Here is a 23,256-nt window from a genome sequence, read left to right on the forward strand (position 1 = left end):
CAAGCGGAGGCAGCCCAAGTGAGGGCACACTGCCCTGAGCGGCAGGTTCAGGTCCTTGAAGTTACTATGATGGGGTGGGAGCCCAAGAGAGGCTCGAACAGGGCAGCCAAGCTCATACACTTGGGGAAGCCAAGAAGGAAGGAACGTGGCTAGGGAAGTCAGAGGGGCTTCAGGCATCAGACTATGGGGGGACAAGGTCTCAGGCTAACATTGGCACCATGAGGTGGGGGCTGATGAGTCTCAACTGACTCTTTTCTATTTTGGTTCTGCCGAAACAGAGCCAAAGTCAGCCTGTCCATACCAGACAAGTATTTACTAAGCACTTGCTAGGGTGCAGATGCCAGGCCCTACGCTAAGTGGGAGAGGCTCAAGGACCAAAATGAATCAGTCTCTCAGCTGAGAAGGGTACACATACCCAGAGGGATAGAGATATTCTTACAAAATGAGTACCATGCAGTCTGGGAAGGCAGGCCACTTTATTCCTATTTATAGTGGGAACATTTTTAGTGTTTTTCCATTTCAAACAATGCTAGCTCTTGGCCTGACCCTCATGCCTTTTTCAAAGGAACAAAACATTCCTCCTGTTCACTTCTCGGGATGTGCGTCTAAGCGAACATGGGCAGCTTGTGATATGAGACTTAGCAAACTTTCAAGCAAAGCTTTCAGAAAAGCTTTTCCTACTTGTTACATCGAGGCCAATACTCCCCGTGATTGCTATGTTTCCCATATGATCCACAGAGGTAAATGATCTGTCTATTCCCCTGGATCATAATGCTTCAAGATCAAGCCCTCCTCTGGTACTAAGTTCTTTGAAAAGCCATTTATAAAGAGGTCTTTGGCATGTGTTTGGACCACTGTCTGGCCTGTGAATTCTTCCCTACTGGAATCTCTATATTTAGCCAATATTATGAGGCACACAATTGGTTAGCTTGTCACTTGGAGTATAATAAAAAGCATTGTGCAGAATATTTCCATTCTCCCTTGAAAAAGGAAAACTGCTCCATAAAATGCATTTGCCAAGTGTTAGATCTGGTTCTGAAATGACTCTTCCCATTGGAAATCCACTGTCTCTTGCCTTCAGTTGCAGGTGACCCAACTGACTGTTTTTGTTCCAACTGGATTCCCTTTTATCCTCGGCAGCTGCAAGGATGGCTCTGCCGCTACTCCGGCCTTTCCTTCACATCCAGCAGCGCCAAATGAGCCAAGATGCAGGGGACGAAGGAGAAAAAAGCAGCAGATCATAGACAGCCTGCTATCTGCTTGCAGTCCTTGAAGCGCTTCCTGCCAGTCTGGTCTCCAGGGGCACACGGCTCTCTGCAGACCGTTCACTGCCGTCCCCACCTAGCCACAGAGCTGAGGCGACTTGGCCCAGTACTTCCAGGATGACATCAGTGCTGACATATGGCAGCTATCACCGCGCTAGAGCTGCACATTCTGCTCACCCACTGACAACATTGTCCCCATGGCACCTTGGGTAGGGCCTCTCCTAGGCCAGGCTTGCTGCCTGCTTCCCAAATCCCCTGGTGCATAAGGGGAATCTCCATTGTGTTCTCTTCTCTGCCGGGCCTCAAGCCAGCCATAATCCTGGAGGCCTAGCATCATGGTGGTCACTGAGACCAAACCACCCAGCTAGAGGAGAGAAGACCAGACTGGGCCACTTTAAAGGCCTTGAACACCAGCGTCTTCTGCCCACATTGGCTTTCTAATTCTCCTTGGATGACAGTTCTCAAAGCAACTGCTCCAATCAGGACGTTGGCCCTCCCTGTTTCCTATCTGATTTCCTGATTTTGCCCAAAGTTGGAAGAAGATATTAAACAGTCACTACCACAAAACCCCCTCACAAGCAACAGGCAGGCCACAGCTGCCACAGGACCCCGGATTCATCTGTACCATCGCTAGGCCAAAACTCTGTGAATAGTGAGGGTCATGCATCAAGGAACGCCAAGGGTAGGAAACATCACTGAGGTACCATGGTGCTTGGAAGAAGGCAGATTCCAAAGGCCGGGTGGTCAGAACTGCCACATCAAAGAGGACTTAGAAACAACACGTACACATCAGCCCCCGGAATAAGGAGAAATGAAGGCAAGACAGAAATCACTTCTTCCACTGGGTCTGTATTTTGAGTCTCAAATCTGAATGAACGAATGTCTAAATGTGGTCTGATTAGCCTAGTTCATCTCAGTGTTCTAAGCACCAGGAAATATCTGGAAGCAGATCCTTAGCCATGGGTTTTATTGTGGTGCCTGTTGGAGAAATAGCAGCCAAAAGAGAGAGAAAAAAAAGAGTATTTGCCTAATTTATTCCACATTCACGATGAGCAAAGAGAAAGAAAATGCCTGTGGATGATGCTGTCTTTCCTGGAAGAGGGGACCAGGAAATAGAGGAAATATCAGAGGAGCTGACAGATCACCCGCCACAGGAGTACCCAGCCCCACCTTCACTCCAAGGGACCAGCAGGGGCTGATCTTTGAGCTGTGCCCAAACCAACAAGGACTTGAACATGAGGATTCCTCCTTTGAAAACCCCTTCAGATGTAAAGGGATGCAGAGCTGGGCCACGGTCCTAGGAGCAAAGGTGCCAAGTATGGAGCTGCTGAATACTCCAGCACATACATCCTTTGGAATGATCTGAGTATTACGAAGAACACAACAGACTTGAGGAAAGAGCATTATTGTCTTCCCAACAAGCAGCCTTTGAGGAGAGACCTCCCCTTACACTAGGCTTGAGAGCCGCCTTTTGGACAAAGGCCTTTATAGTTCCTGGTGCCAGCGCGAGCACGCGCACGCACACATACACACACACACACACACACACACACACACACACACACACACACACCCTCGGGCAGCCTCAGGAAGCCCAAGGGATCCTTCCCAAAATAATGGGGTTTTGCCTACCTTCATATTTGAAGGCAATGCTGAATTTCAGTTAGAGGTGAGTGCAAAAAGTCACTTTTCCCCATCTAAGTTGATGGACCTCTTGAAATCTGGCCCAGGGGCACAGATGAAGACCCTTAGCCCAAAGCACACAACTTCCAGCTGCCCTTCCCTCATTTTAGCCAAGCTGCTGGCCCCAGGACGGTCTCCAATGTTATTCCCCAGAGTTGGCTCTGAACGACTTTTCTGTTTCCAAGAATTGAGTCCTCTCTCCCACAGCAGAAAGATCTATCACGACCAGAAGCCTCCAAAGAATGGGCAGCAAACAACACTGGGCATTCCAAAGGCTTCTGGATCCTTCACTGGCCCTGGAATGACTGGATAACTAAGCCAGCACTTTGGGCCAGAAGCTTGGGTGCCCTGCTGTATGCTCTGGGCTTTTGTTTGCTTTTTAAAAGTCCTATTACTCTACACTTTGAGCCAGAATGATAAAAATGCTCCTAAAGTCATCTGGGAAGCTTGAGTTCCTCATGAGCCAAGTGGGTGAGGGGCTCCCAGCTTCCCCTGCACAGCTCTCAGGGGCCTTCCTCAGCCCTCATCCTCCTCCACCTCTCCGCAGGTCAATGGGCCTCCTTTTCTCTCTAGATGCCATGACACCGCTGCGTCATCTTCTGACTCTCCAACCGCTCCTTCTCAGTCTCTCTGCCGAGTCTCTGGCCAGGTCACACCCATCAGGCCCAGCCTCCTCTGAGCCTGTGTCCCAGCCCTCGATCTTCTCCTTCTGGACTCTGGTGTGCCTTACCAGCCCCTACTTCTCATCTCCAGGCAGATGATTCTCAGATGTGAGTGTCCAGCCCTAACATCCCTGCTGAGGGCTAGTCTTTTGGCTCCAACTGCCTACTGGGCACCTCAGAGCACATGTTCTATGCACATCTTAAACTCAACACGTCTAAAACAGAACTCATCATTGCCTCTCCCCTTTTTTGCTTCCCTAACATCCTCAAGGGCACAGTAATTCTCCCAGCTACCAGGATGTACACCCTGGGTGTTACCTTGACCCCTCACTCTCTCTCACCTGTTACCTTCATGACCAAATATAAAACCCTTGGTTTGGCTTTTAATGCCCTGAACAATCTGATTTCCTCCTACCTTTCTGGTCTCCTTACGCCTTCATCCCACCCCATTCCTCTCCCTGTCCTCCCCAACTCTTCACTTCAGGAACAATGGCTTCCTGGCTTATTCCTCCCACAAGACCCTCCATCTCCTCATTGAAGGTATTTTCACTGGCTGTATGCCCTGCCTGGAACTCTCTCCCTCCCATCTCCCCTCAGCCCCTGCTAAAATCTTCCCTGCTCCAGGAAACCTTTGCCCACCCCCCTTCACTGATAACTTCCAATTTCCCCTGTATGCTGATTGTACATCCTTGTTGGCATACTAAATCCCCCATTAGATTGTGAGGTCCTTGAGAACAGGGACTGTCTTTTGCCTTCTTTGTATGCCTAGCTCTTATCATTTCTTGGCACACAGTAGGTATTTAATCAATACTCGTTAATGACTTGACTTGAGTTTCCATATAAAAATCACTTTTCTGGTCAATGGATCCCAGCACATCTCAAACTATGTATATCTGACTTAGAAAACTCCCATCCTCCAAGACTTCCTCACTAATTTTTAGCATCTTCTGGATGCTTCCCAAAGCATCTAAATAATAGAATTTAATCCATAGTCTTCTTTTTATTTAAAATTTTTATTTTTATTATTTTAAAAATCTTTTCTTTTCTAATTGCATTTAAAAACAACTTTTAATATTCATTTAATTTTTTGGAGTTCCAAATCATCTCCCTCCCCCTTTCCTCTGTTCTCTCCCCCTTCCCTGAAACAGGAAGCAATTTGATAGAGGGCATAGACGTGCCATCACGCAAAGCATTTCCGAACTGGTCCTTAGCCAAGGGTGGCTGGGAGGGGCGGACCATAAGGAAAGCTGAGAGGTGCAGAATCCATGCTTTGGAATCACGGTGCTGGGGAAGGCTTCTAAGAGTCCCTCGGACAGCTAGATCACATGGATCAGCCGATACTTAAAGAAATGAATTCAGCCCATTCACCGGAAGGTCAGACCCAGAAGATGAGGCTTAAATGCTTTGGTCACGTAATGAGACGATGGGGCTCACAGGAAAAGCCCCAGATGTGGAGACCGATAGAAGGCAAAAGGGGAGAGGGATGGTGGGACGTCAGAGTCGGGACAGCTCCTGTCCAGGCCCACAAGGACCCCACCGAACAGCTCCCGAGCCGTCCCGCCAAGGAACCTCCCTTCCCGAAGGATAGGCTGGGGGCGGGGGGGGGGGGGGCCGCTAACGGCCTCCTCCGTGGCCTTGGCCACTGCTCCCCTGGTCCTGGGCCGAGCTCATTATGGGAGGCGCATTTACCATCACCAACACTGCAGAACTCGAGAGCGCCCTCCTAGTGCCCGCGATCCAGTGACGGTTTAGCAAACCCATGCTTCCCTTCAACAGGAAAAGAAGCGCCCCCTTGTCTCCCCCAAGACTTTCTTTGCACGTTATTAAAGTCTGAAATCCACATCAACGAGTCAGAATGGTCTCGTTTGCACCTGAGGCAGCTGCCGAGGCAGGACCCGGACCCACACACAGTCTCAGGTCCCTAAATAGTCTGAACAATTCTTCAGAGGGATTGTGAAGTGAGTTCTGGCTTCTAGAAAGACAAGCACGCATTCTGGAAACCTAGAGGGAAGGGGAGGAGAAGGGGAAAAGGAGGGGAGGAGAGAGGAGAGGGGAAGGGGAAGAGGAGGGGAGGGGAAGGAGAGGGAGGGAGAGGGGAAGGAGAGGAGGGGGAGGGGAAGCATAAGAGAGGAGGAGGGGAAAGAGTAGAAAGGGAAAGGGGAAGGGAGGGGAAGGAGAGGAGAGGGGGAGGGGAAAGAAGAGAAAGGGAGAGGGGGAAGAGGAGGCACAGGGGAGGAGAAGGGAAAGAGGAAAGGGAAGGGAAGAGGAGGAGGGGGAAGGGAGGGGACAGGGAAGAGAAAGGGAAGAAAAAAGATGGAAAGGCCAAAGGGTAAGGGAAAGTGAGACGCTTCTATGTAGGTCATTGTTCAGGGAGCTGCTCCAATAATCCGACTCCTTTCTTCCAATACTCAAGGACACTGAGTGTCTGTTCCTCCGGCTTACTTTCTGTAGCCCTTAGAAACTGCCTGGGACAGCCCCCATCTGGTCTCTCCAGGGGCGAGCACAGGCCTTCTGGGCTCCATACAGAAGGGAGTGCTCAGTTGGGCACCCTCTCTTCAGGCACACCTAAGACATTGCTTCACTGACCATAAAAAAGCAGCCTGGCCTGTAAAACCTAGGGCAGAATACATCCCCTGGAGTTCAGGGGACCAAGCATTCCCTCTCAACCCTCAGAGAAATCTGAGACTAGCAAGATCTTTGGACTGAAAGGGAGATGCAGAAGGCGCCTGGGAGTTTGTAAAGAGACACACACACGTCCTCCTAATTCTGTAGCAGACATAGGTGGGCCTTGAGGTGCCAAGGTGGGAGGAGCCTGAGGCACAGGGGCAGCAAGTAAAAGGCAGGAGGAGTTCAAGGTGGGCCACGACTCCCTGCGAGCCAGCGGGGCTCAGGACTCTCTGAGCTGAGGGAAGACCCCCCCCCAATAGTCTGTTCCTTCCCAGCCATCACCAGGGCTGATTTTTGTCACTGAACTTCAGTGCCTCTGAGAGACGGAGAGAGGCCAACGACCGAAATCCACTTCATGTTCAAATCAAGACGTGTGATGTCACTGGCCCTCTTCAACAATGAAGGGTGAACAACCGCCGTGTGCCCATGAAAGAGGCCTTACAGGGTTATCGGAATAGTGATTGGAACAGTATAATTGCTAAAATGGGTTGCTAGCGAGTGGCCACCCCTTATCAGAGAACCAAATGCTGAACAAAAGCAGCCGTGGACACCCCCTGGCTTCCCACTTTACCAACTCGAAGTCGTCTTCCCACAGGAGGATCCTTTAGTGACAGCAAAGACCTTCTCCCCTATTTTGTACCACGTTGGAAATTGAGTCCTACTAAAGAAACAAACAAAAATCCCGTGTGCTCTTTTCTGTGGGGCGAATAAGCTTGCAGCCTCCAAAAATCTTGGGAGAGACAGAAAATGGGATTAAGTGTGGCCCCCACAATGCCAATCAAAGGCATGCTTATGAATCCAGCCAAGTTCTTTCCAAAACAAACCTGACAAATGATCTAAATAAAAAGCCTTGGCCACCAGCCCAAGGAGCAGTAGAGTGAATCCTGGAGAAATGCTTTTTTCCTAGTGATAAGTGCTTATTCCACACTGGCCAACATTCAAGGCACAAACCTGGGGTGAGTGGTGGCCATGACCACAGTCTGAGCACCTCAGGAACCAGGAGAATGAATATGACCAGCAAGGCTTGACTTGCAGACACTAACAATAGAGAAGACAGAGAGGGCAGAGGACCAAGCACAGCTCCTCCTGGTGGATTATTTCCATAACCAAATGACTCAGCTCTAAATAAAAAGCTCTGTCCTGTAGAGTGAAAACCTAGTGCGTTAGAGACCTATTTATAGCTTCCTCCAGATGAGGTAAGCTCTAAAAAACAGTTGCAATCCCATAGAGCAAATGGGCTTTTATCTATGCCTGGGAAGAAGCAAAGCCTTCAACATTAAACACCCAAACATTCAGCTCTTATTCAAGTCACTTCTTTTCTCCTTAATTAACCACATTTGACGACCAGCAAATCAAGGGGAATGAAACTAATGAGGATAAAAAGCGCCTGGCCAGGAGGAGCAAAAGTGGAGAGCCTGACCTTGTACCTGGTCCTCTGTCAAAAGAAAACGCCACCACGCTGGCCACTTCTTAGGCTTAATGAAATTCCTGCTCGTCACTGTTCTTTCATAGACAGCCTGGAGTGGTGCCATTTCTCCCAAACTTGCTGCAGTAAGCTCCTCCCTGTGCCCATGTCCGGTCCTGCGCCCAAAGCTCTGTCTGCCCGTGCAGACAGGCGTGGATTCTGCAGCTGGGTCTTGGTGTCCCCTGGACCCATACAGGCTAACTGGCTTGGCCCGAGTGCCTGGAAACCTGCTGACTCTGAAGCGGTGCAAAGGGGCCTCTCCTAGCTTGCCCCAACCTTGGGGCAAATGGGTAAGAATAATGGCTAATATTCCTACAATGCACTAAGGTTTGCACAACACTTGTCATGCACTGTTTCATGTCATCCTCACAACTGCCCTTCGAGGTAGGTGCTGCCACCATCCCCATTTTGCAGTCAAAGAGACTGAGGCACAGAGAAGGGACTTGCCTAAGCTCGGAAGTGCCAGAAGCAGGATCTGACCTCATGTCTCCCTGACTCCAAGCTCAGCATTCTATCTACAAGGACACTGAGCTACCCATTTTTTCTTGTGAATTTAAGGAGTTTATTAGCTAGGTGGCACCGCAGTGCAGAGAGTGCCAGGCCTGGAGTCAGAAAGGCCTAAGTTCAAATCTGGCCTTGGCAAGTCACTTTATCTCTATCTGCCTCAGTTTCCTCAACTGCAAAATGAGGGTCATAATAGAACCTACCTTAGAGGGTTTTTGTGAGGGTCAAATAGCAAGCACTCTATAAGTGCGATCATTCTCATCTTACAGGCTAAACATTCTAGCTCCTTCAAACGCACCCTTATAAGGCATGAACACAGGTCCATGAACACATGCTGGGGTGCTGTTTAGCTCATCCATCACCTTCTGCGACCCTGGTCTTCAGAACTAAGTCCAGTCATGGGGATGGGGGAAGCCGATGGGCCTGGACTCTGTGCCTGTCCTAATGCCCAAGGTCTCAGAAGCTGGTTTGGCCGCCCCATCCCACTGCTGACTTATCCTGAGCCTGCAGTACCCAGAAGTGTTCAGATGCCTATCTCCTGTTTTCTAACCTTGGCTCTCATCCCGTGCTTAAGAAATTACTTCCCTGACCCCAAGTGTCAGGCTTCCATCCCTCCTGTTCAGACCCGACCCTGTGGTCCAGAGTGTTTGTGTGGTCTTTGAGTCTGCTGAGCTTGCCCCCTCTGCCTTTAGCCATGCCAGTGCTAGGAATGGAGAAGGGAGACAGGCGTAGGTGCTTTGAGCCGATTCTGAATCCATTGTGTTGTACCGTGACCTCGGCCGCCTCTTTCCATCTTCTCGATGAGAAGAGCAGCAGGTGCTTCCTTCACTGCAGTTCCACCCAACTGTGCCAACAGAACCTCCCAACCATTCAAAAAGGAGATGAGGTCAGCCTGGCATGACCGGCTGCTGGCTCTTTGTGCCTGTTTCTTTCTCTACAAGTTTATTCCCCCAAGAACCCTGAACTTAGAGAGGTGGGACCCAAACCCAAGCCCTGGCTTGGCTACCTACTCCCTGGGTGACCCTGGGCAGGTCACTTCACTCTGGGCCTCAGTTTCTTCATCTGCAAAGTGAAGAGATGACCTCTAGCTCCATGATTCCTACAACTCCAGATTCTTTCATGATCTGTCTGGAGTTTTCAAGAACTAAAGTTCACCTGAGCACCATGTCTGTCTGTCTGTCTGTCTGTCTGTCTGTCTGTCTGTCTGTCTGTCTGTCTGTCTGTCTATCTGTCTGTCTGTCTCACACACACACACACACACACCATTCTCTACAACAACTCCTTATTGGCTCTAGGAGCCAATGTTCCTTCATCTTATCTCAGCCCTTTCAAACTCTATGTATGGGTGTGTTTGCTGAGGTCCACAGTCACAAGGACAGCCATCTATGCCTGTCGCATCCATATTGGGAGCGTGTGCTCCAATCACTGAGCTCCTCAGGGCGCTGAGTCACCAAAGCACCCATCTACGAGTGGCCCCAGACCCCCATCCTTCACCCATCTGTCATCCCTCAGGTTCATGGTGCCACATCTTCTAGATATGCCATGCCATGTCCCCAGGGTGTGCTCCCCATCCTCGGGACTCCCCAGAACAGAGCTGTTCCTCTCTGAGCTGTCCTCTTCTCACAGATGACACGAGGGGGGCGTTCCCTCCAGATCCTACCTGCTGGGGTTGTCAGGAGACTACAGATGGACAAGAGGCTGGGCCCAGAGCAGAAACAGTCTGGAAATGACCAGCTTTCAGTGACCCCCATTTTCTCATGACAGCAAAAGCTCATCTTTTCAATACTAACATCTTATCAACAGCAGTGAAGCCTAGGAGGCCTCAACCAACAGACCATCAAAGACAAGCTAGCATCATAAGGGGAGAACGGTGGGGAGGTAGGCACGTGGTGACTGTGGGAGGAAAAGAATCAGCCCCCAAATGACAAGGAACACTAAGAGAACAGAGAACATCGAGCCACTTGTCTGGGAGCCCAGGCACAGGCCTAACCTCTGAAGCCTGGTGTGTTTGGGGGGGGCATCAGGAGGGATTCCCTGGGCCACAAGCCAGTCTGCACCCTGTCCTTGTCACTCCCCTATGACCAGCTTAGCTTAACTACCAAGGCATCAGTTGGAATCTGTGATGCTAATAGACTTTCAGAAGATGGGAATTTTCAAATTAATGTGTCAACAGGCAGCTAAGATTACACTCATAACCAAATTAGCTACAAATCAGATCCCATTAACTCTGAACTTGGCTAAACCATTTAAAAAATGAAGTCACTCTAAGAAGTGAAGGGTTATCACAGGTAGAATGACCATCCAATCCAACCTACCCCTATCTGAGGGGGAGGGGAAGGGATGCTGGTGAAAGCTGGACAGTAGGGAGCCCAGCTGGGAGGGCCGAGTGGGGAGCTAGTTGAAGGACGCTGGACTCCCACAGGTGACAAAGATCCCACTGAGGTTCCTGCATTTCTACTATAAAAAACAAAAGCCACTGTTTTTAGAAGCCCCCCTGCAACATGCCTCATGCCTCAGTCAGAATTGAACAAGATGCCTTGAACGATGTGATAAGATGAATGAAAGACCCTCTCGTTCATATTAGAGGCCGCACAGGGGAGGGAGAGGTGCTGGCATGCCTCTGGAAGCCTCTGAGTCCTCCCCTGGGAAGCGGAGCCACCCAGAACTGCAGCTCATGGGTGTTTGATGGGCAGGCTGGGCGTGTGTCAGGGATCTGTCTGACTGAAGACTGGCTCAGGTGTTGCCATCTTCAGGGGATGCCCTCCACTGGGCCCAGATGGGGTAAGGACACTGAGGGGGCAGTGAGGCCCTCCCTTATGAGACCAAAACCCCACAGGGCACAGGGGGAAGGAGAAGGAAAGACCCTCTGCCAATACAGGCTGGCATCCTCATCTATGCCACTTTCTTACAGTCTGAAAAAGCTGCCGAGAGCATTGAGAAGTGATGTGATTTGTGTGTGTCAAAGACAGGACTCAAACCCGGGGCCAGTGCTCTTTAGCACCATCTCCCCCTGCCAGGGGCTTCAGTGAGGCTGAGCACTCACCCAGAGGTCACAGGAGAGCTGGTGGGCCACATCAGGGTGGAGGCACCATCAGAGATGCACAACCAGAAAAAGGACCAGAAGAGCCGGGCATCCCCAACCACAGGTCCTCCTGCACCCTCTCTGAGCCTCACCACTATCTCCGCTACCCACCTCAAGCCTCCAGTCAGCTACCAAGGTTCTCTTCCTACAGCCAGGGTCTCAGCATATCATGCCCCTCGAAATCACCTCCAGGATCAAGAAGAAAGCCTTCTTACCTTGGCTCCCCACCTTTGCCCAGTGCTGCTTACTTCTCTCTGTATCAGTTCATACAAATCTTCCTGAGTCTCTGAAACCAGCCCTTCTTCATGTCTTGTAGCATGACTAGGATGGCATTCCATGACACTCATAAACCATCCCCCACCTGTGGGCTCTCCTGCAGGGGCCAGGTCTTTGGCACCATCAAAAAGAGCTGCTCTCGATGCACTGTGCACACGGACTCACATCCTTGTGAGGATGACCCTGGGTCCACATACAAAACACGACATTTCACCTGTCATGCGGTTTTCCAGTTGTAAAAGAATTTCCATCAGGTTAGAATTTAAATCTTCCCATGGCATGGAAGTTAAAGTGGAAGAGGGGGCAGCGATGCTGGAAACCAGGCCAGCCGTCCCATTTTAAAGAGGAGTGAGTCGAGGCACCACGGGATTAGCTTACGGGAGCACAGGGTTCAGAGAAGTCATCAGATCCAAACTTCCCATGGGACAATTGAGTAAATGGACCATGAAAGAACAGACGGCGTGTCCATCTTCCTGGACTTCCTGCATGTGAGGGCAGGGGCCCAAGTCTGGTGTCTGCTCCCAGGCCCGGGGCCTAGATCAATGCACCTCCGAGCCAATGTCTGTTCTGCAAACAGAGAAGCCTGTTCAAGGTCAGAGACCCTCCCCATGCTTGGGGCAAGCCCCTCCCAGCCTCTGACCTCACCTCCACACACAGGAAGCAGTTAAACGTGCACTGCATTGAACGTTCAGGTGGTGGCTTCCCTGAAAGTGGTGACCAGTAAGCACATAGCAGTGGCTGTGATTACATCAGACTTCATGACTCAGGAGGCTCTTCCAATAGGGATGTGGATGGAAGCATCTCTCCAGCACAGAGGGCCTGTCCAGGTCTCACAGACCCCTGATTCTCCAATGGCCTGGAAGGCTGAGCTATAGATATTTTTGACATTCCACAAATGAGGAAACAGGCTTAGGAGGGAGCCAGGCTAAAGGCTGGTCTGGTATGCAGGAGTTTGCTGCTGTCTCCTTCACAACATGGCTAAGATTTCATCCAAATGGGCATCCCCACAGCCCACCTCTAGCTTCATGTGGCCAGGTCCCAGGGAGGGTATCATCGGAGGCTCAGAGAGGTCGCACGCAGTGGCTCAGATCTCCAGCACTGGGATAGGGGCTGGGTCTCCCTGTCTCTGAGGGGCCATGGCCAACCTGAGCACCCATCCTTTCACTACTTGCATCAGCTGCCTCACAGTCAATGCAAATGGAAACTTCATTAGTGGAGGTTGATAGGAGAACAGCAAGGGGACACTGGGATAATTATGGGGGCTGAGAAGCCAGGTGCTGAAGGAGGAGCTGCCATGGCTTATTGATAGGGCAGCCAGCCAGTCCCTGGGGTGCTTCCACTGCCCCCAAGTCCGAGCTGGAAAGCACAGACTTCTGGACCTACAGGGGTGGAGAGAAGCCATTGGCTCTGATCCCCGAATTCTACAGAGGAGGCCTTGGGCAAGGGGGGTGCTATGACTTTTCTAAGACCCCTTGGATGGGGCAGGACGAGTTCAGAAAGCCAGGTCAGTGGGCAATGGAAGTGGCTTCTACACCCACACTGGCCTCCAAACCCAGTGCAAAGTCCAACTTAAGGTATCATGCCAGGGAGTGTGGCAAGTGGAGAGCTAGCCTCGGTCCATGGCCAGGAGACCTCTGGCACATACTGGCTGTGTGACCCTGGGAGAGTCACCTGAACTCTCACTCAGATGTAAGTTACAGGGTGTGGAATATTGCATATAGTGTTAGATGGAGTTGGGTCCGTTAATTTTCCTTTTATTTTTCATTTTTAAACTTTGTTAAAAGGGATGTCTTGATGTGTAAGGGAAGGGGATAAGTAGATAGATGATAGATTAGATAGATAGATAGATAGATAGATAGATAGATAGATAGATGGATAGATGGATAGATATGGAAAGGAATGTTATGCAAAAACAAAAAAGTATCAATAAAAGTAAGATACAATATATTAATGTCTTTAAATTATTTAAAACATTCTAATTATAGAGGCGGTTAGGTGGCACAGTGGATAGAGCACTGGCAGGAGGACCAGAGTTCAAATCTGACCTCAGACACTTAACACTTACTAGCTGTGTGACCCTGGGCAAGTCACTTAACCCCAATTGCCTCACCAAAAAAAAAAACCCTTTATAAAACATTCTAATTGAATTTTAAAGGAAAATGATCTATTTATTCTTGACTTTCCTCTTTTTTCAGTTCACAAAGGCTGTCAGTGTTTTTGTGCCCAGAAATAAACTTTTCTCTGTTTTTTATAGAATGATAATATCATAGATTTGCAGCTGGGGGCCATCAAGACCAATCCTCTCATTTTATATATGAGGAAACTGAGGCATAGAGAGGTTAAGTCGCTTGCCAAGGTCCCTTAGCTAGTAAGTATCTAAGGGAAGATTTGAACCGAGGTCTCCTGTCTCCAAGTCCTCTCTACCACCGAAGGGCTGCTATCTCTGAATAAGCAGAGAAGTGGGTCTACGTGCAAATGAGCCAGTTTCCACATTTGCATCCACAGATGGTCATTCCACTGAAAACTAAAGACAGCTGACATCCCCAAGTGAACCATCGGCAGAGGCAGGCCTGATACTGGACAGGTAGCCAGCATAGCTGTGCTCTTCTTTATGGACTTAGAGAAAGGACATTTCTAATACATCTGCTTCAGAAGCCGTGGGAAATGGTCATCACTGAAGGGAGACAGATCTGTCTGCAGACACATGCATGCGGCCATTGGCTATTCGAAGTGCACAATGCCCAGCTTAGTATCTGAGCACTCTTCATAGAACCACAGGCTCTCAGCCTTGGAAGGGTCTGTTGACGCATCCAGCCCAACACGAACTGAGCTGGAACCCCCTCCAGCCTCTGCCTGAACATCTATAATGAGGGTGTCACCACTCCTGGGGTAGCCCACCCTGCATGTATACAGTTGCCTAAATGGGCCCGTTTTTCCCTTCTTCTCCCGGGCTGCCCCCTGGGGTGCTCCCCAGCTTATCGCCCTCCTTCCTAAGATGTGGTGTTGGGTGCTGATGTGACAGAGCCAGAAGGGAGCAGGGGGCCGTGGGGCTGCCACCTCCCCATGCTGGACATCTGCCTGTCCTCCAGCCTCCTCGGGCTCCGTCCCCAGGCAGGTGGCCCACTTTTCTGTAAGCAGAGATGGGTTCCTCCCTGCTTTGGATCAAAAGGGCCCCTCACAGGAGTGAGCAATAACTGACCTCTATAAGAGCCAGGATTAGCAGCACTTGGAATTTTTATAAGAAGGACACAAGAGAAAATATATGAAGACTTCATCTGGAAATTATGACCAGTCTGCCAAGGCAGTTAATTTTGTCCCCCCAATTAAAGTGTTAATTAGACAAACTCCTAGTGCAAATAACATGATGGAGGAGGAGGAAGAAGAAGAGAAGGAAGAGGAGGAGAGGAAAGAGGGGGAGGAGGAAAAGGAAGAATAAGAGGAGAGGAAGAAGGAGGAGGAGGAGGAGGAGGAAGAGGGATACTGCACCAACAAACAGGTTTTTCTCTCACTGAGATATAGCCATATTTTGTATAGATAAGATACTGATTAAAACCATCTGACCATGTTATCCCCGTGCTGTGAATGAGCAGCATGTGAAAATGGGACCATGTCTTTGAAATTACTCTACACCTTGGACTTGTCCCTCAACATGTCACCCCTTTCCTCTGGCATACTTTGTTTCCACCTGCCGACCTCGAGATTCTCATCCCACCCGTGCATGCACCCAGGTCATTTTGCCCTTTGCTGCAGGTGTCTGTCTTGCCACTCCTCCGGAATCTTTCCTCTTTAACTTGCCCCATCCCTTTGTTCCAGGGGAGTTAATCCACTAAATTGGGAAGCTCTCTCCCTGGGGCAAACAGCCTTCCTAGGTGACTGACAGCTTACGGATCCCACTCTGCCTGGTCAGCCACAGACCAGACCAGATCACGCTTCGCATCCCATGCACCTGACTCCCCAGGCCACCTTAGGGTCTACTTCACCTCCACCTTCATCTGTGGCTCTGGGAACGCTAACCCTACCAATGAACCCACTACTTCTGGAAGAGGGTCAGACAACTGGCTTGGGTCATTTTTCCCTTCATTCTGTGACTTAGCAGACCTAAGCATCCTTTTCTGGGAGGGCACCACTGGCCTATGAGAGTTGTCCCCCCATCAGACTGTCACTTTTTGTATTCGCATCCCTAATGCTTAGCTCAGGGCCCAGCATACAGTAAGTGATTAACAAATGCTTGTTTATTCATTCATCCATCTATCCATTATCCATTTGTTGGCTTGTTCATGCAAGTGTCCACCTTGAAGCTAATACAAGCTGTAAGGGAGGAGGGCCCAGCCAGGGGCTTTTCCCCTTGTTAAGAACCAGGAAAACAATGTAAATGATGACAACAACTTAGTGGTGTGAGATTTAAGCACTCTGACCTATGCAAAGGCCCCCCTGATTGCAGATGCCCCCGTAATTCCCGAGGGCCTGATGGAGCCAGCTCCCAACTCCTTGGAGAGGGGAGAGGGCGCAGACTCAGGGGCCAGACCAAGGTGTGCATTTTCTGAGAGAGGCAGCCAGGGCTCCAATGAATTTGCTTGACTACTCATATTTGTTACAGCTGCTTTTTTTTTCTTTCTTTCTTTAAGGCGGAAGGAGGTGGGAGGGAAAGAAAACCAATCCCTGCTTACTGAAAGATCATTTAGATTGGAAGAAAGAAGCCCAGTCTGTGCTGGGGGGCTCTCTGGCCCTCATGGGCTGCCCCCGCCCCCCGGTGGCTTGCTGACCTGGACTTGGAGCCAGACAAGAAGCTCTCTCAGCCGAAGGTCTAGAGCCGGCTGGTGCTCACAGCCACACTTTACAATCCTGGCAGACCTGAGCTGGGGGGCCCTGCACCACGACATCTAGTGATGTGTTCACTCGGCATCAACAGGGCTAGCTGGGGCTCCATGAGCAGCACACACACTTGTGCGCACATGCACACAAACATGCGCAAGCCCTGATGTCTCCTCGGGTGTGTTGGCAGTGAGCAGTGGCAGACACAGTCCTGTTCCCCTGGGCTCTCCTTTGTGATTCCTAGCACACCTTTACAGACCCCACAGACACCAGTCTGCTCCAGATGCCCAGTGAGGAATACCCGGGGGCCTGCCTCCCCTGCCCTCCTGTCCCGTCCAACCCCAAAGAGCTCCTGGGCCTGAGCTAAGTCTCTCCAGGCCAGTGGACAGGCCACCAGGGCAGGGCAGTTCCATCAGCACTGGGAAGGCTTCAGGCCAGAGCTCAGCACCCTAAGCGCACTTGTTTATTTGGTGAGGAGAAGGAAAGAGAGAGCCTGTTTTTATAATGTAAGGGCCTCCCTTTCCCCCCACCCTTTCTGCACCTGGTCCCATAGGAACAGTCACAAAGCACCTCTTTACCCCTCCCCCAACCCCTCCGGCTCCTCAGGGATGCCCTTCAACCACCTATGGTTCCGGGCACCTGGAATTCCAGCAGGAATGGCTAAGGAGCCAAAGGGATCTTCCAGGAGCCTGAGAGGAGCCAAGAGGAAGGTCTCAGCTGAGCCAGCATCCTCCCCTGGCTCAGAAGCCCCAGGCGGCAGCCCATGTTCCATCAGGCTTGGGACGAGGGGCTCTTCCTTTTCCTTATGGGAAGCTGGGGAAATGGCCTTAGAGTCAAGACACGTCACCTGTGGTTTCCAAGAAGTCCTTAGAAAACTAGAAATAACTATGAGAAAAGGCTCAGTCACGGAAAAGGTAAAAGAGTCTAAAGTTTAAAAAAACCAGCAATCGGAAATAATGGAAGGAGAGCCTGTTTTAACAGTATTTACATAATTACGGATTCTAGAGGTGTGATTTTATTCATTTCAAATACAACTGATATTAGAAACTAACTTACTCATGGATCAAGATAAGCTGAGGCAAACACTGCTTGCTCCCAGAGTTGCCTGCCACCAACCTGTCCCAGAAGACTAGAAATCCTTTACACAGAGAGATAAGGGACTAGCCAGGTGGGGGAATTAAGAGTAAGGGCAAGGAAGCCTTCCTTTCTTCAGCTTTTAGTGTGAGAAAATGGATGGCCCAGGTCTCTAATCCTTCAGGAAGAAGAAAGAAGCTGCTCAGATCTACGAGTACAAGAAGGTTCCTTTCTGTACTTGCTGAGACTCAGATTTCTAATTGTCAGACCCACGATGCCAAGAATTCAGGAAGCCTGAAACCAGCTTCTCACACATTGTCTCCTACTTATGTGGTGTGGAGGAAAGGGGAGGGGGCACCTAAGGTTCTTTCTTTCAACTAGTTCACTGATTAGAAACGAATTCTCCATAGCTTGTCTGGATCTACTGGCTGATAGGTTTGGTTTAGCTATGATTAAGCATCCTGCCTTCAATAATCTTCAGAAATACTGATGATTCTTTCTGGTTCTCAGGAAGACAGACTGTGAGAGAAAAAAATAAAGGTGCTTCCCCCTGAGGAATTTGTAAATGCAATATAAATGCCAAAGTTAGTGAAGTAAAAATGACTTGAACACAAATAAAAGCAAACCTCTCATCCTAACAACCCACACAATGAAGTACTCTCTTCTCTGCATCTTTTCCTATTTGCTTAAGATTACATTTAGTCCATATCGCTTAGGTTATTTTTATTAAAGACTAATTAGATGACATGGGACTCTACAATCCGATTCTAATTCACAAATGATCGTTTCTGTTCGCCTTTGATTCAGTCTTTGCATCACACACACCCCCATCTGACCTAAAAACATCTCAACATTTATTAGTGGTGTGAAAGAAGGACCTAAAAACATCCTTATTTTCCAACCTAAGACCAAGGACAAAGGAGATGTGCCACCTTCACGGAGGTTCGGAATGAGCCCAAGAAGCAGCCTTCCTCTCTGGGGATCTGACTGTGAGGCTGCCTGGATGCCTGCCTGCTTCTCTCTGGGGAAAGGCTTTGGGGCACAACTTTTTTCTCAGTCACTCTTGGTAGCCCAAAGCACAAGAGATTCCATATCAGTGAACCATCTAGTGTTTGGGAGCATGTGACTTCAAGGATTTTAATGTCCTCCTAACGTTTGCTATACTGAGTGAGATGTTTCCATGACCCCTAGGACAGTTGAAGGCAGAAGGACCTTCAGGAAGGATAGCTGCTGGACAGCGACTCGCGGGCCTTTTGTCAGTTACAATCCCCTGGGCCTGAGTTCTCTTGGATGGTCCCTACAACCCAGCAAAGGAAGCACCAGCCCCGGGACAGTAAAACTGGAGGAAAAAAAGGGGGTAGGCAGCAAGAGTGCCAGCCTCAAGGGGCCACAGACAGTATGAGAAAATGGGGACACCTTTCTATGGGGCCCAAGTCCTTTCTGCACAGCTGTGCTGTCGCTGGCAGAACCACCTCGCTGGGCAAAGGCATGCCCGTGAATGAGCACACATTGCAAGGAGACAGTCGACAATCGGCAGCATAGGGAGCCGTTAGGTCTCGATAAGGGGTCCCGGCACGGGCTTGAAGAGTCCGTGAAAATCCACTAAAGGCCTGCCCGGCTAGATAAGCTCAGAAGAGAAGCAGGGGGTGAAGACTTGTCTCACAACTCTGCAAAAATCGGATGGGGGGGGGGGAGGGTCTGACTGTGGCCACTGTTCCATACAGAAGACACTGGACAAGTTAGAAACCTGGCTTATGAGCAAGAAAGAGCAGATGCAGCCAGGGCCGCTGGCCAGGCCAGTATGGGGGTCACAATACACCCCCAAAATACACATCCATTCAAACACACATGCACACAAACTCACCCACGCTCACACTCACATATTCACACACACACACCTTCTTCTAAACAGTTACAAAGCCACTAACTTCTAGAGCTCGGAAACGGATTTCCTAGACATAAACGCCAACGCTTCGAGGCTGGGGGGGGGGGGGGGTAGGAGACGATCCAGGCAGTCATGGTGGCCCCCAGAGGCTGTCTGGCCCCTTTTCTGAGATGCTAATAGGAAAGTAGGGCTCGGCAAAGAGCAAGCCGCCAGGTGCCCGATAACCTCAGGCTACTCTTGGGGATACCACACACACAGCTCAGCGGGTAAGCTGGGGGAGTTGGGGAGGAGCGGGCACCCCTAGCACTCTGGACAGGCAGGCATGCACCCCCGCAGGCACCCTCACTACCTCTCCTCTCTGAACGTTTCCTGCGCCTCCGCTTGCAACGCCGCTTGGCAATGCTGGACAGGGTCCTCATGGTCAAAGTCCCAGACAGTAGGGAGGCCATGGCCACGAGAGGCTGCCAGGAGCAGCTGGGCATCCCTCCCGCTAGGCTCCGGAGCTCCGGGCAGTGTCCGGCTGCATGCTAGGCTGACAAGCAGAGTGAAGCCGCGCCGGCCTCCCGGGCTCCCCACAGTGGCTGCGGTTGCTCGGCTCTGCTCAAGGTTCATTCATCAAACCGCAGGACTGAAGACAAACCCAGCAGCCCCCGAGAGGCAGCCTGCGCCCCTGCAGCCTGCGCCCCGGCCCCAGAGGCGGGCGGGCGGGCGGGCGGGAGGGCGACCGGCGCATGTGATCGTTAACCCTTCCCCACACTCGCTGCCTGGGACAGGCACTTCAAACTGCAGGATGCCAAAGCGTTCTCTGGCAGTCCCGCCCAGCGCCTCTGGCCATCAGAGCCCCCCTGAAAAGTGCCCTTGAGAAAGGGAAGGGTTAAAGTAAAGAGACAGAGGGGGCAGCTAGGTGGCGTAGTGGATAAAGCACCGGCCCTGGATTCAGGAGGACCTGAGTTCAAATCCGACCTCAAACACTTGACACGAACTGGCTGTGTGACCCTGGGCAAGTCACTTAACCCTCATTGCCCCGCAAAAAAAAAAAAAAGTAAAGCGACAGAAAGAAATCCCAGGCACAGGATGGTGAGCCTGGCGGGGGCGGGGAGGAAGAGTAAAAGTCACACTGTTTACCGTAGGAAGGAAAGGAGCGAGCTGGCTTATTTCCCACTTAGGACGAGGCAGATGGGTCCATGGACACACCGCAAGGAGGGTTGGCAGGCCAGCTCCCCAGGGCAGGAAGGTCTGCTCTTGTCTTAGCACCCAACCACACCCACCATAGCACCTGCCAAACAGCTGGTGCTCAATAAATGCCTACCACTGGATGGCAATGGGAAATGTGTATGCTTCACACAATTTCTTGTCATGTTCACCAGGACTTCTTGTGGGGTGTGTGGCTTTAAAAAGGTGATTCCTATTCCAAGAGGCTCCAGCTCTCCTGGCTCCAACCCCAGCCCATCCAGGTGGGAGGGGCCGGGGGCTCTGGCTGGAGTCAATGGTGATCACCACTGGGTGAAGTCTCCTCCTCACTGATCAGCTTCAGGGGCTACCCCTTCCTTCTAATAGGACAGCTTACAGGCTGGGATGGAAAACGGCCAAGAGAGCATGTGGCCAGCTTCAGAGACAGGAGGACCTGAGTTCAAGTCTCACCCCCAACACCTAGTGGCCATGAGACTAGGCAAGTCCAGGCAGAAGCTGCAGAGCAGGTGCAGGCCACCTGCAGCCTGGGAAGAAGCTTCCACACTCCACAGACTCACACATGGGTCCAGCCTCTCTCGACCTCCTGCCTGCTACCCCAGAGCAGCTGATTTGCAGCTCCTCCCTCCTGCAGAGCAAGTCCAAACTTCTTTGCATAGCATAAGAATTGTCTTGTGTCCTGAGTGTCCAAACTAACTGTGAAAACTCCCTGGCACTCCTGGCATCACTGAGTCTCCTCTTGGAGGTTATGGGAGTACTGACCCACACACTGTCCCAGCACCTCCCCTTCTCCTCCCATCACTGTACCTGAGAGGGCAGAGGGCCCCTCAGCCTATGCCCTCCCCAAACCAGACCAGCCTCCATTTTAACCCAAGTATTGCCACCTACTAAAAACAGCAGGAGTTTTACTAGAAATCCAATAAAAAAGAGACTCTTACTGTCATTTAGCAGACCATTCTTTCTTGGTCTGAGGTAACAGGACTGCTTGGGTGCTGTGGAGTGGCTGCTGGCACAGCTTAGAAGACCACAGGAGGTAGTGATAATAACGGACACCCACCTGCACTCTGGGGTGGGGCGGTCTGAGGTAACAGGACCCCTCTGGTGGTGTGGGAATGGAGAGACCACAATCTGCACCCCTGTGTGGGCCAAGGGCCATGCTGCAGCTCAGGAGATGTTCTTAGCCCCTTTCCACCACGGGCAGTCTGGTTCCAAATAGGCTCCAATTCCCCCACATCTCCTTGGTAGCTCATTGGCCTTGGCTGCCATGTGCCTCCTAACCTACCAGTCAGCCTCCATCTCAGCTAGAGTCTCCAAGTGGCCTTGACCAGGTGCAGGAGGGGCCCCCTGCCCATCTGGGCTGGGCACTGAACCTCCTCTGGTATAGCAGGTTCTTCTGTGTAGACCAAACTCAAACAGAAAGTCCTCTGGGTCCCTAGGGCGGTAGCCATAGGGAATCTGTGGCTCTTGTTGCCCCAGATCATGCTCTTCCCAGACTTTTGGACACATTACCCAGACCTCCTGCTTCCATACCCTTTTCCTCCCCTCCTTCCAGGGTCACTAGGCCAGCCTATTATCCACTATAACAATGTTCCCCAGCATATCCTTGCTCTCCACCATACTGAGCTGGCCAGCTGATGGTTTGGGCCACCTCTTTTACTTGACAAAGCTCTGGTTTTTCTGGGGTGGAGTCTTCTCCCAAGAAAAGCCTCTGCCCCTGGGCCCCATCGCTGACCCAAGGTCAAGTACAAGAACATTAAGGTGGGCAGGCAATGGGAGGACCTCCAGGTCAGAGATCTCTGGCACCATCCAAAGCATTGGCCAATCCCAAGGTCTTTGAAGTAAGAGAGGAGCAGAGGATGGGCAGGAGAAATCGGAGACTTAGTCTTCAGCCTCCTCCCAATCTCCAGATTCACCAACTGTCCTCCTAGTGCCAGATCAGAACACAGACCCTGGGCACGCTTTATTCCCTCACAGTCATGACCTGACCATCAACCAGGTCAACTCGAAAAGCCATGCATGCCCTGCCCCTGCATCCTGCCTTCCCTCTCCGATCACCCAGACCAAAGCCTAGAGGATCCTAACAGCCAGCTCCTCTGAACACCCCTTCCCCATTCCAACACAGGCCGGGCAATCCGCTCTCAGCTGGACTCACCATTGCCTTTTCCCTTCTCTATCCCACACCGCTCTTACTCCCAGGTCCTGTCCTCTGAAGTCAGGCACACCACCTCTGTCACCTCCTCCTCGCCTAATACTTGGCCAAGAACACTTAGAATACAAACAAGCTAATAATGGCAAAAGGTACAGAAGAAGATTGTGAAAATTAAAAAGACAAACTAAACTGATGAATAGATCATTTGATAATAGGAATGAAGTGTACATCCAAGTACAAAATCAAACTGGAAAAATCCAAAGTGAAAAGGGAATTCATAACAAATAGGAGGAAAGAAAGAAAAATGATCAGGAACTCTTGCCCTAAATTACATGGCAAAATATGCCCAAACCAAAATGAATGGGCAGATATGTACAAAGGATAGAATACTAAGGGGCAGCTGAGCACTACAGAGAAAAGAGTGACAGGTCTAGAGTCAGGAAGACCCTTCTTCATGAGTGAAAATCTGGCCTCAGGCACTTACTAGCTGTGGGACCCTGGGCAAGTCACTTCACCCTTTTTGCCTGAGTTTTCTCATCTGCAA

At 50.7% G+C, this 23,256-nt stretch overlaps 1 protein-coding gene across 4 annotated transcripts in view; it reads right to left on the minus strand.

Moving 5' to 3' along the window:
- ADARB1 (adenosine deaminase RNA specific B1) overlaps positions 1-23,256 on the minus strand; it is a 179,560-nt gene that overhangs the window by 66,577 nt on the left and 89,727 nt on the right. Inside the window, exon 1 of one of the 4 annotated variants that reach the window (XM_044001599.1) lies at positions 19,725-19,941. The exons of the other annotated variants lie outside the window; for them this stretch is intronic. Coding sequence (XP_043857534.1) covers positions 19,725-19,857 — 133 coding nt within the window. The 5' untranslated portion in view covers positions 19,858-19,941. Of the gene's footprint in view, positions 1-19,724; positions 19,942-23,256 lie in introns of those variants that run through there. 4 annotated transcript variants of the gene reach the window in all.

This window comes from Dromiciops gliroides, chromosome 4 (assembly GCF_019393635.1).
Source record: "Dromiciops gliroides isolate mDroGli1 chromosome 4, mDroGli1.pri, whole genome shotgun sequence".
Classification (NCBI taxonomy): Eukaryota; Metazoa; Chordata; class Mammalia; order Microbiotheria; family Microbiotheriidae; genus Dromiciops; species Dromiciops gliroides.